This window comes from Capricornis sumatraensis, chromosome 1, assembly GCF_032405125.1.
Source record: "Capricornis sumatraensis isolate serow.1 chromosome 1, serow.2, whole genome shotgun sequence".
Classification (NCBI taxonomy): domain Eukaryota; kingdom Metazoa; phylum Chordata; class Mammalia; order Artiodactyla; family Bovidae; genus Capricornis; species Capricornis sumatraensis.
Window position 1 is genome coordinate 242,983,195 of NC_091069.1, and position 19,208 is coordinate 243,002,402.

The 19,208-nt window shown below is 38.0% G+C and overlaps 1 protein-coding gene across 1 annotated transcript in view; it reads left to right on the plus strand.

Annotated features, from left to right (window-relative positions):
• The window catches only part of ACAD11 (acyl-CoA dehydrogenase family member 11), a 114,879-nt gene extending 96,883 nt beyond the window's left edge, over nt 1-17,996 (plus strand). The window contains exons 18-20 of the mRNA XM_068988579.1: nt 13,205-13,321; nt 15,537-15,646; nt 16,776-17,996. Of these exons, the coding sequence (XP_068844680.1) occupies nt 13,205-13,321; nt 15,537-15,646; nt 16,776-16,890 (342 nt within the window). The 3' untranslated portion in view covers nt 16,891-17,996. The remainder of the gene's footprint in view (nt 1-13,204; nt 13,322-15,536; nt 15,647-16,775) is intronic.
• The last annotated feature ends 1,212 nt before the right edge of the window (nt 17,997-19,208 follow it).

Genomic DNA, 19,208 nt, shown 5'->3' on the forward strand with positions numbered 1-19,208 from the left:
GCAAATTTGGAAAACTCAGCAGTGGCCACAGGACTGGAAAAGGTCAGTTTTCATTCCAATCCAAAAGAAAGGCAATGCCAAAGAATGCTCAAAGTGAAGTGAAGTGGCTCATTCGTGTCCAACTCTTTGCAACTCATGGACTGTAGCCCACCAAGCTCCTCTATCCATGGTATTCTCCAGGCAAGAATACTGGAGTAGGTTGCCATTTCCTTCTCCAGGGGATCTTCCCTACCCAGGGATCGAACCCAGGTCTCCCAAATTGCAGGCAGACGCTTTAACCTCTGCACCATCAGGGAAGCCCTTGCTCAAAACTACCGCACAATTGCACTCATCTCACACTCTAGTAAAGTAATGCCCCAAATTCTGCAAGCCAGGCTTCAGCAATATGTGAACCATGAACTTCCAGATGTTCAAGCTGGTTTTCAAAAAGGCAGAGGAACCAGAGATCAAATTGCAGAAAGTGAAAAGGAACTAAAAAGCCTCTTGATGAAAGTGAAAGTGGAGAGTGGAAAATTTAGTGTAAAGCTCAGCATTCAGAAAACGAAGATCATGGCATCTGGTCCCATCACTTCATGGGAAATAGGTGAGGAAACAGTGAAAACAGTGTCAGACTTTATTTTGGGGGGCTCCAAAATCACTGCAGATGGTAATTGCAGCCATGAAATTAAAAGACGCTTACTCCTTGGAAGAAAAGTTATGACCAACCTAGATAGTATATTGAAAAGCAAAGACATTACTTTGCCAACAAAGGTCCGTCAAGTCAAGGCTATGGTTTTTCCTGTGGTCATGTATGGATGTGAGAGTTGGACTGTGAAGAAGGCTGAGCACCGAAGAATTAATGCTTTTGAACTGTGGTGTTGGAGAAGACTCTTGAGAGTCCCTTGGACTTCAAGGAGATCCAACCAGTCCATTTTGAAGGAGATCAGCCCTGGGATTTCTATGGAAGGAATGATGCTAAAGCTGAAACTCCAATACTTTGGCCACCTCATGCGAAGAGTTGACTTATTGGAAAAGACTCTGATGCTGGGAGGGATTGCAGGCAGGAGGAGAAGAGGATGACAGAGGTTGAGATGGCTGGATGGCATCACTGATTCGATGGTCGTGAGTCTGAGTGAACTCCGGGAGTTGGTGATGGACAGGAGGCCTGGCGTGCTGAGATTCATGGGGTCGCAAAGAGTCGGACACGACTGAGCAACTGAAATGAACTGAACTGAACTGAGGGCCTGTAAAGATCCACCTAGGACCACTTTCCTTTATTCTAAAGCTAAGAAGTAATTGCATATAGTGGTTTGTTCATGAAGTTATAATCGCCTAGTTTGACCAATTCAGTTCAGTTCAGTCACTCAGTCATGTCTGACTCTTTGTAACCCTATGGACTGCAGTACACCAGGCTTCCCTGTCAATCACCAACTCCTGAAGCTTGCTCAAACTCATGCCTATCCAGTCGGTGATGCCATCCAACCATCTCAACTTATGTCATCCCCTTCTCCTCCTGCCTTCAGTCTTTCCCAGCATCAGGGTCTTTTCAAATGAGTCAGTTCTTCGCATCAGGTGGCCAAAGAATTGGAGTTTCAGCTTCTGTATAAGTCCTTCCAATGAATATTCAGGATTGATTTCCTTGAGGATTGACTGGTTGGATCTCCATGCAGTCCAAGGGACTCTCAGGAGTCTTCTCTGACACCACAGTTCAAAAGCATCAATTCTTTGGCACTAGCTTTCTTTATGGTCCATCTCTCACATCATGCATGACTACTGGAAAAACCATAGCCTTGACTAGATGGACCTTTATTGCCAAAGTCAAGTCTGCTTTTTACTATGCTGTCTAGGTTGGTCATAGCGTTTCTTCCAAGGAGTGTCTTTTAATTTCATGGCTGCAGTCACCATCTGCAGTGATTTTGGAGCCCAAGAAAATAAAGTCTCTCACTGTTTCCATTGTTTCCCCACCTATTTGCCATGAAGTGATGGGACCGGATGCCATGATCTTAGTTTCCTGAATGTTGAGCTTTAAGCCAACTGTTTCACTTTCCTTTCACTTTCATCAAGAGGCTGTTTAGTTCTTCAGTTTCTGCCATAAGGGTGGTGTCGTCTGCACATCTAAGGTTATTGATATTTCTCCCGGCAATCTTGATTCCATCTGGTGCTTAATCCAGACTGGCATTTTGCATGATATACTCTGCATATAAGTTAAATAAGCAGGGTGACAATATACAGCCTTGACACACTCCTTTCTCATTTTGGAACCAGTCTGTTGTTACCTAGTTGGATAGCCATTAAAAAAAGACACTGACTGCTGATGAGTTTTGTTTGACATTGTCAGTTCAGAGCTTGGTTTCAACATCTAGGACAGTGCCATCCAACAGAAATAAATAGTGTAAGCCAGAAATGTAATTTAAAATTCCCTGCTGCTGCTGCTGCTGCTAAGTCTCTCCAGTCATATCCGACTCTGTGTGACCCCATAGATGGCAGCCCACCAGGCTCCTCTGTCCCTGGTATTCTCTAGGCAAGAATACTGGAGGTGGTTGCCATTTCCTTCTCTGAAAATATTCTAGTAGCTACATTTTTTAAAAGTAAAAAGAAACAGATGACATTAATTTTAATAATACATTTTATTTAATCCAATATATCTGAAATGTTATCATTTCAACATGAAATCAATATAAAAATATTACTAGTGGGTATTTTACATTCTTTTAAAAACTGATTCTTCTAAATTAGATGTACATTTCACACATGTATAATACATCTTGTTTCAGACTAAACATATTTCACATTCCATATGATTATTGGCTACCATGTTGAACATCACTGTGATAGGGAAACTGATCAAAATATCCACCACTGAAACAATGTACTGTAGCAAACATGTTGTTGTTCAGTTGCTAAGTCATGTCCAGTTCTTTGTGACACTGTGCACTGCATCATGCCAGGCTTCCCTTTCCTTCACTATCTCCCAGCGTTTCCTCAAACCTATGTCCACTGACTCAGTGATGCCATCCAACTGTTACATCCTGTATCGCCCCCATCTCCTCCTGCCCTCTGTATTTCTCAGCATCAAGGTCTTTTCCAGTACGTCGACTCTTCCCATCAGGTGGCCAAAGTATTGGAGCTTCTGCATCAGTCCTTCCAATGAATATTCAGGATTGATTACCTTTAGGATTGACTGGTTTGATCTCCTTGCTGTCTAAGGGACTCTGAGGAATCTTCTCCAGTACAATTTGAAGGCATGAATTCTTCTTCGTTCAGCCTTCTTTATGGTCCAGCTCTCACATCTATACATGACTTCTGGAAAAACCATAGTTTTGACTCTATGGATATTTGTCAGCTAAGTGACGTCTCTGCTTTTTAATATGCTGTCTAGATTTGTCATAGCTTTTCTTCCAGAGAGCTAGCATCTTTTAATTTCATGGCTGCAGTCACCATCCACAGTTATTTTGAACCCCAGGAAAATAAAATCTGTCACTGTTTCCACTTTTTCCCCTTCTATTTGCTATGAAAAGATGAGACCGGATGCCATGATGTTAGTTTTTTGAATGTTGAGTTTTAAGCTGGCTTTTTCAGTCTCCTCTTTCACCCTTATCAAGAGGTTCTTTAGTTCCTTTTCACTTTCTGCCATTAGGTGGTATCATCTGCATAGCTGAGGTGGTTAATATTTCACCCAGCAATCTTGAATCCAGCTTGTGCTTCATCCAGCCCAGCATTTCACATGATGTACTTTGCATAGAAGCAGAGTGACAATATACAGCCTTGACATACTCCTTTCCTAATTATGAACCATTCTGTTTTTCCATGTCCAGTTCTAACTGCTACTTCTTGACCTGCATACAGGTTTCTCAGGAGGCAGGTAAGGTGGTCTGGTATTCCCATCCCTTTCAGAAATTTTTACAATTTGTTGTGATCCACACAGTCAAAGGCTTTTGCATAGTCAATGAAGCAGATCTTTTTCTTGAATTCTCTTACTTATTCTGTGATCCAATGAATGTTGGCAATTTGATCTCTAGTTTCTCTTCCTTTTCTAAATCCAACTTGTACATCTAGAAGTTCTTGGTTCACATACATTGAAGCCTAACTTGAAGGATTTTGAATATAACCTTGTTAGCGTATGAATTGAGCTCAATTGTGTGGTAGTTTGAACATTCTTTAGCATTGCCCTTCTTTGAGATTGGAATGAAAACTGACCTTTTCCAGTCCTGTGACCATTGCTGAGTTTTTCAAATTTGCTGGGATATTGAATGCAGCACTTTAACAGCATCGTCTTTCAGAATTAGAGATAGCTCAGCTGGAATTCCATCACCTCCACTAGCTTTGTTCATAGTAATGCAAAAAGAGTTGTTCAAAGAGTTGTTCATAATATTCTCCTATTATCCTATTGATGTCTACAAAGTCTTCTGTGATATCCCCTAAAGGATACAAAATTGTTTACTTGTGCCTTCCTTTCTTTGTCTGTCTAGTTAGAGGTCTGTCAAATTTATTGCTCTTTTCAAAGAATATATATTAACTATTAACATATAAAATTATACAATATAATAATTGATATGTTATGAGTTAATATTAACAAGATCTTTGTTTCATTTTCTCTTTTGTTTTCAGTGTTATTGATTTCTGCTGTTTATCATATCTTTTCTTTTGCTTTCCTCAGATTTATTTCGCTCTGTTTTTCTAGGTTCTTGGTATGGTAGCTTGGATTATAGATTTTAGACTTTTCCACTTTTCTAGTCTATGCATTTAGCACTGTAAATTTTCCTCTCAGTACTGCTTTATTTGTATCCCACAATTTGTATGTATTGTATTTTCATGTCCATTCCATTCAATGTATTTTTCAATTTCCCTTGAAATTTCTCTTTGATACATGGAAGTGGGTCACGAGAATGTGTTACTGAATTTCCAAGTGTTTAGAGGTTATCTTGCTATTTTTGATTCCATTGTGGTCACAAAACAAATTCTGTATTATTTCAGTTCTTTAAAATTTGTTGAGGTTGGCGTAATAGACTAAAATATGGCTTATCTTATTATGTGTTTTATGGATACTTGAAAAGAATGTAGATTCTGCTTTTGTTGGGTGGAGTGTTCTGTGAATATCTACTAGATCCTGTTGGTTGATGTTATTGTTGAGTTCTTCTATATGCTTGCTGGTTTTCTAATTGTCCTATCAATGGTTGAGAGAGGGGTGTTGAAGTCTTCAAGTAGAACTATGGATTTGTTTACTGTTCTTTTCAGTTCTTTCTGTTTTTTATTTACTTACTCAGCAGTTCAGTTATTTGATGCCTACACATTTAGGATTGCTATGACTTCATAAGGATTTACCCTTTTATCATTATATAATGACTTTCTCTGTCTCTGTGCTTTGACCTCCAAGTAATTCTCAGTACTTTGAAGTCTACTTTTATCTGGTGTTAATATAGCTGATATTAATATAGGAAAGCAGGAGCTTTCCTTTGATTAATGTTTGCATGATATATTTTTTCATTTTTGGTAGGTTGTTTTCAACCTGCCAATATCATTAGATTTGAAGTGAATTTCTTGATGACATACAGTTAGTTGGGTCACATTTTTTAGTTCATTGTCTGTAATAAGATTGAGGCTAGTGCTTAAGGCTGCCATTTCATGTTTGTTTTTAGTTTCTGTTTTTTTCCCTGCCTTCCAATCAGTTAATTTAACACTTTTAGAAGTCCACTTTGCTTTATCTAGAATGTTTCTGATTGTATCCCTTTGTAAACTCTTTTAGAGGTTGCTCTGGGTATTATAATATAAATACATATAATATATAATAATAATACATATATTAATATATGTATGTATATATCTCACTAATCTATTGGTATCATCATTTGACCAGTTTGAATGAAGAAACTTTACTGCCCTTTAACCTCCACCATTTATAAAATAATTGTTTTAAATATTTCCTCTATGTACATGTAGAATAACATCACATAGTATTAAAATGTTTACTTTAAACATCAAACATAGTGTAGAAAATTCAAGAGGAAAAGAAAAACCAATTTCTGTAGCCATATTTTTCTTTTCATGGTTTATTCCTTCCTGATTTTCCTAGGTTCCCCTTTAACCCCTCTGTTTAGAAGACTTTTTTTAGCTGTTCTTATTTAGGGTCTTTAGGTAAGTGTTCTCTGTTTTCCTTTATCTAAGACTGTCTTGATTTCTCCTCCTTAAGGAGGGTCACAAAAAGTCAGACACAACTGAGCGACTGAACAACAAGGATATCTTCACTGAGTATAAGGTTCTATGTTGACAATTCTTTCCTTCCAGCACTTGAAAAATATCCTGCCATTTCCTCCTGGCATATGCATATATTTTCATTCTTCACTGGCTGCTTTTAAGATTTTGTCTTTAGTTTTTAGAAGTTTAATTGTGATGTGTCTTGGCATGGGTTTCTTGGATTTATTATGCTTTAGGTTTACTCAGCCTCTTAAATCTATAAGTTATGTCTCCTGCCAAATTTGGGAAGTTTTCAGCCATTATTTCTTTGAGTGTTTTTTCAGTCTTGCCCTCTTTCTCATCTCCCAGACTCCAGTGTCATGAATGTTAGATATTTTGTTATAATTCACATGTCCCTAATGCTAGTCTTTGAAAGAATTTTTTGCTCTATTTTCTCTCAGTGGTCTAGATTGATCAATTTCTATTGACCTATCTTACTGTTCATTGATTTGTTCCTTTGTCTCCTCCATTTTGCTAAACCATCCACTGCCCATTCACCAAGGTTTTTATTTAAATTGTTATATTTTTCAGTTATAAAATATCCATTTGGTTCTTTATTTCTTCTGTTTCATTACTAATATTTAAATTTCTTTACTGAGACTTTCTATTTTCTCATTTGTTTCTACTGTGTTTACATTTACTAATTGAAGCATTTTTATTATAGTTGCTTTAAAGTATTTGTCAGAAATTATAACATCTCTGTCACCTCAGTGTTCACATAATCATTCATTTTCAGACCTCCTGGGTTTTGACATGACAAATGATTTTTTATTAAAACCTAAACATTTTCATAATATATTTTGAGACCTTATTTAAACTTTCTATTTTAGCTGGGTTTATCTGGCAGTACTCAGTTAGAGGAAAGGGTTGCACTACCTCTGCCAGTAGGTAGAAGTCCAGGTTCCCACTCCACCTACACTGATACCTGAGGAGAGAGATGTATTATCACTGAGTGGTCCCCACTGACATCATAAAAGGGAGAGAACTTGTTCCTGGTGTCACTCCTTACTTGGCACTGTCTGATACCACCCTGGACGGGGTGTTGAGGTACCTCATTACAGCACTCAGAATGGTGGAAGCCTGTGTTGGCATGAGTTGGGGTGGGGCCAATGATTTTTTTATGTGGTATTTGGCATAGATAGAGTGGTTATTCTCTAAGTTTTCTGTCTTTCTAGCTGCCCTTTCCCAGTCCTTCAGCTATAGACAGTAGACTTTTGTTGATGCTCTCTTTCATTTGATTTTGGTCTGTGCTCATTGGCATTTTCAAGTTGCTGGCTTCTTCAGCTCCAAGTCTGGGATATATGAGACAAAGAGAAAATCCAGGGAACTTAATGTCATGTTCTTTTTCTGGTCCAAAAGTCCCTTGCAGTCTACCTTCTTCTCTCTACCTTTCAGAGTCTTGTTATGCTTGTTTTATAGACAGTGCCCATTTTTGGTTTGTACTTTGTTGAAGGAATAGGGGAAAGTACATCTATTCCATCTTCCTAGAAACAGAAGTCTTTGGAAGCATGAGTTTCTTAATTTGTGCAGGTATTCTCTAAACTACTGTCTAAAGTTCTCTGGGAAAGGCTAAACTAGAGAATGGGGACTGGTGCTGAAGCTTAAGTAGAGTCTCCTTCACTCTAGGTCTGGAGCTTGAGAAACACACCCTCAGGCATGTATGCCGATCATATAGATTTAACAACTTAGATGAAATGGACCAACTCCTCAAAAACCTACAAACTACCAAAGCTCACTGAATATGAAATTGTTGTTGTTCAGTCACTCAGTCGTGTCCAACTGTTTGTGACCCCATGGACTGCAGCACGCCAAGCTTCCCTGTCCTTCGCCATCTCCCAGAGCTTGCTCAAATTCATGACTGTTGAGTCAGTGATGCCATCCAGCATATCATCCTTTGTCGTCCCCTTCTCCTCCTGCCTTCAGTCTTTCCCAGCATCAGGGTCTTTTCTAATGAGTTGGCTCTTTGCATCACGTAGCCAAAGTATTGGAGTTTCAGCTTGAGCATCAGTCCTTCTGAATATTCAGGATGGATTTCCTTGAGGATTGACTGGTTGGATCTCCTTGCAGTCCAAGGGATTCTCTAGAGTCTTCTCCAAAACCGCAGTTCAAAACCACCAATTCTTTAGTGCTCAGCATGCTTTACGGTCCAGCTCTCACATCCATACATGACTACTAGAAAAACCATAGCTTTGATTATATGGACCTTTGTTGGCAAAGTAATGTCTCTACTTTTTAATACACTGTCTAGGTTTGCTGTAACTTTTCTTCCAAGGAGCAAATGTCTTTTAATTTCATGACTGCAGTCACCATCTGCAGTGATTTTGGAGCCCCCCAAAGTAAAGTCTCTCACTGTTTCCATTGTTTCCCCACCTATTTACCATGAAGTGATGGGACTGGATGCCACAATATTAGTTTTTGAATGTTGAATTTTAAACTAATTTTTTCACTCTCCTCTTTCACCTTCATTAAAAGATTCTGTAGTTCCTCTTCACTTTCTGCCTTAAGGGTGGTTCCATCTGCATATCTGAGTTTATTGATATTTCTCCTTGCAATCTTGATTCCAGCTTGTGCTTCATCCAGGCAGCATTTCATATGATGTACTCTGCATATAAGTTAAATAAGCAGGGTGACAATACAGCCTTGACATACTCCTTTCCTAATTTTGAACCAATCTGTTGTTCCATGTCTGATTCTGACTGTTGCTTCTTGACCTGCATACAGGTTTCTCAGGAGGTACATAAAGTGGTCCGGTATTCCCAACTGTTTAAGAACTTTCCACAGTTTGTTGTGATCCACACAGTCAAAGCCTTTAGCATAGTCAATAAAGCAGAAGTAGATGTTTTTTGAAATTTCTTGCTTTTTCTGTGATCCAACATATGTTGGCAATTTGATCTCTGGTTCCTCTGCCTTTTCTAAATCCAGCTGGAACATCTAGAAGTTCTTGGTTCATGTACTGTTGAAGAATAGCTTGGAGAATTTTGAGTATCACTTTGCTAGCATGTGAGATGAGTGCAATTGTGCAGCAGTTTGAACATTCTTTGGCATTGCTTTTCTTTGAGATTGGAATGATAACTGACCTTTTTCAGCCCTGTGACCACTACTGAGTTTTCCAATTTGCTGGTGTATTGAGTGCAGCACTTTCACAGCATCATCTTTTGGGATTTGAAATAGCTCAACTGGAATTCCATCACCTCCACTAGCTTTATTCATAGTGATTCTTCCTAAGGACTACTCAACTTTGCACTCCAAGATGTCTAGCTCTAGGTGATAGATCACACCATCACGGTTATATGCATCATGAAGTTCTTTTTTGTATAGTTCTGTGTATTCTTGCCACCTCTTCTTAATATCTTCTGCTTCTGTTAGGTCCATACTGTTTCTGTCCTTTATTGTGCCCATCTTGGCATGAAATGTTCCCTTGGTATCTCTAATTTTCATGAAGAAATCACTAATCTTTCCTATTCTATTGTTTTCCTCTATTTCTTTGCATTGTTCACTTAGGAAGGCTTTCTTATCTTTTGGAACTCTGCATTCAGATAGATATATCTTTCCTTTTTTCCTTTGCCTTTCATATCTCTTCTTTTCTCAGCTATTTGTAAAGCCTCCTCAGACAACCATTTGCCTTTTTGCATTTCTTTTTCTTGGTGGTGGTTTTGAACACTGCCTCCTATACAGTGTTACAAACTTCTGTCCATAGCTTTTCAAGCACTCTGTCTATCAGATCTAATCCCTTGAATCTATTTGTCACTTCCACTGTATAATCATAAGGGATTTGATTTAGGTCATAGCTGAATGGCCTAGTGGTTTTCCCAACTTTCTTCAATTTAAGTATGAATTGTACAATAAGGAGTTCATGATCTGAGCTACAGCCAGCTCCTGGTCTTGTTTTTATTGACTGTATAGAGCTTCTCCTTCAACTGTGAAGAATATAATCAATCTGACTTCAGTATTGACCATCTGGTGATGTCCATGTGTAGAGTCGTCTCTTGTGTTGTTGGAAGAATATGAAATAGATAACCCTAAATGCTTCTATTAAATAAGTTGAATTCACAATTTAATATATCTTGAAAAAAGAAATCTTCAGGCCCAAATGGTATCAGTGGTGAATTCTGATGAACTACTAAAGAAGAAAAAACACCAATTCTACACAATCTCTTCCAGGAAAATGAAGAAGAGGAAGCACATTCCAGCTCATTTATGAGACCAAAATTACCAAACAACAAGCTACAGACCACTATAGATGCAAAAATCTAGAGTAATCTAGCAGTATATAAAAAGAACAACCAAGTGATGTTTATCCCAGGAATACAAGGCTGATTCATATTCATATGTCAATCATTAAGAAAATTATTCATTGTAATCTACCATATTAACTGCCTAAAAAGAAAAACCACATGATCATATCAATTGATACAAAACAGCAACTGACAAAATATCAGCATCTATTCATGAAATATTAGAGATACAAAGGAATTTATTTAACCTGATTCAGACCATCTAAAAATTCTATAGCTAACATCATACTTAATAATGAAAGACTGAGTGTTTTAATTCCTGAAATTGAGAACAAAAGATGTTTACTCTCACCATTGCTCTTTATCGTCATAGAGGAAGTCTTAGCCATTGCAGTGAGACAATAAAAAGAAAGTTCCTAGTTGAGGAAAAAAATAAATAAAAATGTGCCTCTTTGCAGACAACATGATTGTGTATAATATCCTTAGGAATCTACCAAACAAAACAAACAATCCCTCCTAGAACTAAAAATAAGTGAGTTTGGCAAAGTCTCGGAATTATATCAACATATAAAATTAATTTTATTTCTATATACTGCATGCTAAGTCACTTCAGTCATGTCCAATTCTTTATGACCCTATGGACTGTAACCCACCAGACTCCTCTGTCCATAGTTAAGAATACTGGAGTGGATTGCCATTGCCCTCCTCCAGGAGATCTTCCTGACCCAGGGATTGAACCCACGTCTCCTGTAGCTCCTGCATTGGCAGGTGGGTTCTTTACCACTAGCTAGCAGTGAACATTTGGAAGCTGAAATTTTTTGAATACCATTTTACAATAGACTAAGAAAGAAAATAGGTACACATATAACAAAATATGTATGCTATCTATATGCCAAAAATTATAAAAGTAGTGAAAGAAGCCTAATAAATACAGAGAAATACAGAATGTATAGATGGCAGACAAACACATCAGCAACTGCTGCTGCTGCTGCTGCTGCTGCTGCTAAGTCGCTTCAGTTGTGTCCGACTCTGTGTGACCCCATAGATGGCAGCCCACCAGGCTCCTTTGCCCATGGGATTTTCCAGGCAAGAGTACTGGAGTGGGTTGCCATTGCCTTCTCTGACATCAGCAACTAGGGAAATACAAATTAAAACCACCATGAGATATCTCTGCACATTGTGAAAATGGCTAAAACTTAAAAGTACTCACTATACCTAGTGCTGATAACTGGAACTCTCATATACTGCTGGTGGGAAGGTAAAATGGCATAGTCATTCTGGAAAATGTTGACAGCTTATAAGTACTTACCAGATGACCTAACAACTCCACTCCTGGTATTTGCTTTTAAAAATGAAAAGGTATGTTCACACAAAAACTCATATACAGATATTTACAGGAGCTCTTTAATAATCACCAAAAATTGAAAACAGCCCAAATGTCCTTCAACAGGTGAATGGTTAAACAAATTGTGGTACATCCCTACAGTGGAATACTACTCACTGATAAAAAGGAATGGGCAGTTGATAAACAGAACAATTTGGATGACATTCAAATGAATTATGCTGAGTGAAGGAAGCTGGCCTCTAAAGAACACATGCTAAAGAATTCATTTATATGACCTTCGGAAAAAGGCAATAGTATAATAACTGACAAACCTAGACAGCATATTAAAAACCAGAGACATCACTTTGCTGACAAAGGTCTATATAATCAAAGCTATGGTTTTTCCTGTAGTTGTGTACAGATGTGAGAGTTGGACCATAAAGAAGGCTGAGAGCTGAAGAACTGATGCTTTTGAACTGTGGTTTTGGAGAAGACTCTTGAGTCCCTTGGACAACAAGATCAAACCAGTCAATCCTAAAGGAAGTCAACCCTGAAAATTCTTTGGAAGGACTGATGCTGAAGCTGAAGCTCCAATACTTTGGCCACCTGATGTGAAGAGCTGACTCATTAGAAAAGACCCTGATACTGGGAAAGATTGAGAGCAGGAGGAAAAGGGGGTGACAGAGGATGAGATGGTTGGATGGTATCATTAGTTCAATGGATGTGAGTATTCAATGGACATTAGCTCAGTGGACATGAGTGCTCAAAGGACTGCATGCTGCATTCCATGGGATCGCAAAGAGTTGGACATAACTCAACAACAACATAATAACTGAGAACCATTCAGTGGTTTCTACAGGTTAGAGGTAGGGCTATTAAGGGGCAGCATAAGGGAATTTTGGGAGGAAGATGAAACTGTTTTGTATCTTGATTGTAGTTATACCAATCTATGAATGTGTTAAAATTCATAGAACTGTTCACCAAAGAAAAAGTCATGTTTACTAAATAAATAATAGTACAACGAAGGACTGCTGGACCATTCTCACTGAAATTGTCTTGGGAATTATGTAGACTGTCTATAAGCAGATCCACCACCTTACACTTAACAAGTTTCAATGGGGCTATGCAGTTAGCATTTAAAATAGCCAGTATGGAGAGTCTTGGCAACAAGACAGTTGCTCAGTTTGGCTGTCTTGACTTTAGACACCAGAATATCCAAAATAAATTATTTTTATGAGCAAATAAATTTTTTTTTTAAATCTTCCAAAGTTACCTGCAGCCATACCAAATACTGTGTATATGGCTGGGTGGTTATATCAAACTAAGTCTTCCATTTAAAAATATTAATATATAGAATAGGTTGTTTTCATGTGTTATATGTGGACCTCAGACACCAGCTTATCTCCTTCTTCTGCTGCCCTTTGTTCCCCTCCAGGAGGTAGTAGCTCACTGGATTGCTGAAAGCCGCATTGCCATTGAGGAGATCCGCTTGTTGACTTTGAAAGCTGCTCACAGCATTGATACTCTGGGCAGCGCTGGTGCTAAGAAAGAGGTGAGAACCTTTGGACCACCATCTGCCAAGTCACGTTTCTCCCACACTTTGGGCATTCCAGGTTTCATGGCGACTGGAGGGCACTCAGAATATTGGAAGCTTCCATTTGATTTTTGTTTAAAGATTATAAATGTATGTCATTTGCCAGTTTTCCTTTCACTGGGCTGCTTTAGGGAAAGATTTTCAGGATGAAGAATATCTTCAACTTTCTCAAGATGCTGCAACAAAAAGTAGGAAAATACTAGACTTTATACAGGCTTGGAATTGTACCGGTATGTCACCTTCTGTCAACCTCTTGACCTTGAGCAAAGTATCTAACTAATCTGCCTATGACCTAGAGTTCCAATGAAGAATAACCAAGTTGATGTAGAATGCAGAGCACTATGCTGCCACATAGAAATGTTTCATAGAAAGTCCTTCTTGTCATCTGTTTCTGGCTTATTTGGAATAAGAGCATAATTATATAAGAGCATAACTATAAAATCAACACTTCCATGTTCTAGCTATTGTAAATAGTGCTACAGTGAACAATGGGGATACATGTATCTCTTTCAGTTTTGGTTTCCTCAGGGTATATGCCTAGGAGTGGGATTGCTGGGTCATATGGTGGTTATATTCCTAGTTTTTTAAGGAATCTCCATACCATCTTCCATAGTGGCTGTATCAATTTACATTCCCACCAACAGTGCAAGAGGGTTCCCTTTTCTCCACACTCTCTCTAGCATTTATTGTTTGTAGACTTTTTGATGATGGCCATTTTGACCAGTGTGAGGTGATATCTCATTGTAGTTTTGATTTGCATTTCTCTAATAATGAGCAATATTGAGCATCTTTTCATGTTTTTGTTAGTCATCTGTATGTCTTCTTTGGAGAAATGTCTGTTTAGGTCTTTTTCCCACTTTTTGATTGGGTTGTTTGTTTTTCTGGTATTGAGTTGTATGATCTGCTTGTATGTTTTGGAAATTAATCCTTTGTCCATTGTTTCATTTGCTATTGTTTTCTCCCATTCTGAGAGTTGTCTTTTCACCTTTCTTATAGTTTCCTTTGCTGTGCAAAAGCTTTTAAGTTTAATCAGGTCCCACCTGTTTACTTTTGTTTTTATTTCCGTTACTCTAAGAGGTGGGTATAGAGGATCTTGCTTTGATTTATGTCATCAAGCATTGTGGCTATGTTTTCCTCTAAGAGTTTTATAGTTTCTGGTCTTACATTTAGGTCTTTAATCCATTTTGAATTTATCTTTGTGTATGGCACTATTTACAATAAAAACAGCACTATTAACAATAGCCAGAACACGGAAGCAACCTAGATGTCCATCGACAGATGAATGGATAAAGGAGTTGTGGTACATATACACAGTGGAATATTACTCAGCCATAAAAAGAAACACATTTGAGTCAGTTCTAATGAGGTAGATGAACCTAGAACCTATTAAACAGAGTGAAGTGTATCAGAAAGATAAATACCATATTCTAATATATATATACAGAATCTAGAAAAATGGTACTGAAGAATTTATTTACAGGGCAACAGTGGAGAAACAGACATAGAGAATAGACTTATGGACATGGAAAGAGGGGAGGAGAGGGTGAGATGTATGGAGAGAGTAACATGGAAACTTACAGTAGTATATGTAAAATAGATAGCCAATTGGAATTTGCTGTATGGCTCAGGAAACTCACACAGGGGCTCTGTATCAACCTAGAGAGGTGGGATGGGGAGGGAGATGGGAGGGAGGTTCAAAAGGGAGGGGATATATGTATACCTAAGGCTGATTCGTGTTGAGGTTTGCAGAAAACAGCAAAATTCTGTAAAGCAATTATCCTTCAGTAAAAAATAAATCAATTGTTTAAAAAAATCAATGACACTGCTAAAGGAAAATGATTAGTGAAGACTCTTTACCTCTTTATGATCCCTAACATGATAAGTATCATTTATCAGCTGCCTGAAATCCTTCTGCAAACAAGGCAAGGCAAGTTATAAATAATAGAATGTAATTTGGATGAGGTATTTCTTTCCAGAAGGTCTATGTTGACTGAAATATGGCCTAATGGCTGCATTAGCGGGTCTTTGTTGGCTCTCGTCAAAAATCCTGTTTCAGTGGTGAGTGTGGAAAAGTTCTCTTGTTTCTTTTCACAGAGAAAATACAGACTAGATCAAATTCTGTCACACATATTGTCTGAGAAAAGAACATTCATCTTACATCTTGTTTATACAGATTGCGATGATTAAAGTGGCTGCCCCCCGTGCCGTCTGCAAAATTATTGACCGGGCCATCCAAGTGTGTGGAGCTGCGGGTATTTCCCAGGATTACCCTCTGGCTAACATGTGAGTTCTGTGTGCTAAGTAGTTTCAGTCATGTCTGACTCTTTGCAACCCTATGGGTGATAGCCCGCCAGGCTCCTCTGTCCATGAGATTCTCCAGGCGAGAATACCAGAGTGGGTTGCCATGCCCTTCTCCAGGGGATCTTCCCAACCCAGGGATCCAACCCACATGTCTTACGTCTGCTGTATTGGCAGGCAGTTTCTTTACCATTAGCCCCACCTGGGACCCCCTGACTAACATGTCATCTAATCATCATCTATATTTAATGGTGTTGGGGTTAAATATCTGCAGATGCTTTGATACTATTTACAAAGAAAATAAAAATAACTAACTTACTTTAAAGCCTAATTGAAAGCTAACTGAGGTAATATAGGTACTTTACAATAGATCTCTGTATCAATAAATAGTTTTATGATTACAATTGTCATTTCCCTCAATTGTGTTCACTTTTTCCCTGAGAGGATGCTTTGAGGGTTCCTGGACTGTAAATAACTCATAAGAGTTCACCCTGGAACAGGAAGGAGGACAGGAGCAGAGCTGGTCAAAGCAGGGCCCAGAGCCAGGCTTAGGTAGGCACTGAGGATGCTTTACCACCCACACCCATAGATGTGGCCAGACTGCGGCCATTCCTGCCAGCCAACACATTGTGTCTACATGGTGAGTGCTGAGATCAAGAAGGTACACTCACCACTGGACATGATACCACCTTCTCTGTCACACTAAAGATAAGAATCTGGTGCCCCGTCAGTTTTTCCCCCATCAATTTTTAATAAGAAAGAACTGAACATATAGTACTATATATTTATATTATATAAAAGTTATATATTCTTCATGGCCTGTGGCTTACCCAAGATGTCTCCTAGCAACTTCTAGTACCTACAGCAAACCAAGAATGAGATTAAGCCCACTGCACCATGCCATGTAAGATTCCACTCCCAAAGTGAGGACTTTAAAATGACATTTCACAAGCCCTTGGGCTTACTTTTCTTGATTTTCCCTGTGCAATTTTTCTTATCACTGTCTTGGTGAGATTTCAAACACTAATAACCTTGGCTTAGAGTTAGAGTGACTGTTGAAGCATCAGGTTTCTCTATGATAAGTCCTGACACTCTGTTCTTTATGTTTTTGCAGGTATGCCCTAACACGGACTTTGCGCATAGCAGATGGGCCTGACGAAGTCCACCTCTCAGCAGTTGCAAAAATGGAGCTGAGGGACCAAGCCCAAAACCTGAGTGCCAAGATATAGGAGGTGACACCACCTCACCTTGATACACACTTCATCAGTGCCAGCATTTGAATATTTTTCCACTTTTGCAACAGCTTGAGCACAGGATTAATTACTCACTTTGGTAAAAATTTGAGCATCTGTTTTAATCAATGGCTTTTATCATTTCAAGGATCACACTTGAAATTTTATAATCTCAAGGGTTTAAGTGAAAAAGGAAATTTTATAGCTTCAGTCTAACACCTAAACGTATATAACATTTAGTTTTTAAACACACTACTTGTAAAGAAATCATGAAGTAGACTGGAGAACTAAATCATGAGCATACAAATATTTTTACTTTTTTACTTTCAGGAATTGTTCCATTTAAATAAATATTAAATAAATATTTAATCACTACTTTGTAAAAATATAGTGGGATCTCCTTTTGGTCATTGGTTTTAGGGGTTGGTTTAACACTGTGTGGTATTGTTTGCATTGAAGGAGACATGACTGATTGGGTAATTTTAGAGTTTATATTGTTATAAGTCTCTTCATAATTCAGCAGGAAGCATTTATCCATAAAATCTGATTATGGTTTAAAGTTTACTAGAAGACATGCATCTTATGAGAAAATAAAATTAAGAAAAATTTTAATTATGTATAAAATGTTGATGTGAACAATGGATGTTTTAACCTACAAGAAAGTTATGTAGTTTTGAGAGAAGATTAAAAACAATCTGCTCTGAACACCGTTTTGTTAAAAGCAATACCCTAAGCCAACATCTTTGTGGCCTGTTAAATCAGTGCTGCCAGAACTACAGCCCTGGACCACTTGTGAATCTTGAGCACCTGAATTATGTGGTCAGCATAACTTAGGAACTGAATTTCTGATTTTTAAAAATTTTAATTAATTTAGATTCTCAGTTCAGTTACTGGAAAACTTTTAAGTATGCTCAGAATAACTTGGGTATGTTAATTGTCTCTGGCAAATGTAAATTTTTTGAAGTCTAAACGCAAGTATTTTGAATGAAAATTTAGCACCCAAATTAAGAAAGTACAAAATATACACCAGATTTTGAAGACTTAGTACAAAAAAAATAAATGTTTTGTTAATACATTTTATTATTGATTACATGTTGAAATGTTAATATTTTTGATGTATTGAATTAAATAAAATATATTATTTAATTTTACCTGTTTCTTGTTACATTTTTAGTTTCTATGGATGCCATTAGAATAGTTACCGACAAATTTTTTAAATTTTCAAATGAAAATATTTTGAATTCAAAAAACTTTAAAACTGTACATGAATTTATTGATGTGCATAAATTATTTCAGTCATTATTTAAATATTTTCTTGGAGTGGGGGTAGGTACCCGGCATTTGACAAAGACCCGGGTTCTGAGTCTTGTGTATCATGTGGGCTTTGTAAACATTTGCCTTTGAGCCTTAACCTCACGGTATCTCGTATTTCCTTCTGTATGTTGGGATTAACTTTTAAACCTAGAGGACCTTTATCTACTGAGGGCTTGTATGATAAACACTGAAGCTGTATAAAAATACTTTGATACTTCTGAACAACAATAAAGCCTTCTATAAGGCATCCTTTTTTAGGTAGATAAAATCTTATAACCCAAGCTATTCAGTCTTATTACTAGTTTTAAAAATTGCAACTTAGAAGAAATCAAGATTGTTTCTGACCGATTAGAACTAAAAGTTGTATCCGGTAATTGTAATTTTGTGATAATTTTTTCCTCCTTGAGAAAAACTGGCTGAATTGGTGGTTGACTTATTTCAATTGATCTGTTTCTGTCTGTCATATACACAGCTGTCCTCTCCCCATGTGATCCATATCACCTCTCTCACCTACCTTTAATTTATTCAGATAAAATCATATTAAAAAACATAGTAAAGATTGTTGAAAGAAAAAACTCCAGTCAACAAAGACTAAAGTAAGATCAAGGGCCCTTTCCCTTAATCAGTGAGTGAATGACTGACTGTAAACATGGGAGTGACAGGTCCCTTTCCAGGGTCTCCCCAGGCTGTCACTGCAAGTCACTCTGAGCAGTCCACCCAGGACAGTCAGCCAGGTTTGCCAGTCATTTGAGCCCTCACAGGTTTAAAATGAGAAATCATCCTTCAGGTAACCTCACATAGGAAGGTAGGAAGAAAAGGAGAGCTCACCAGTTAGTGGGCAGCAGCAGGGAAGGAGGGGCAGCGGCTGCCCAGCTGGAAGTCACCATAAGGCTTTACACAAAAGTGGCCACAGAAGGCATGGCTTGTCCAGGGAGTAGCCAGGTAAGGATCTCCAGGAGTTGGTGGTTTAACCTTTGAGAACACACAAGAGAAAGTTCAGG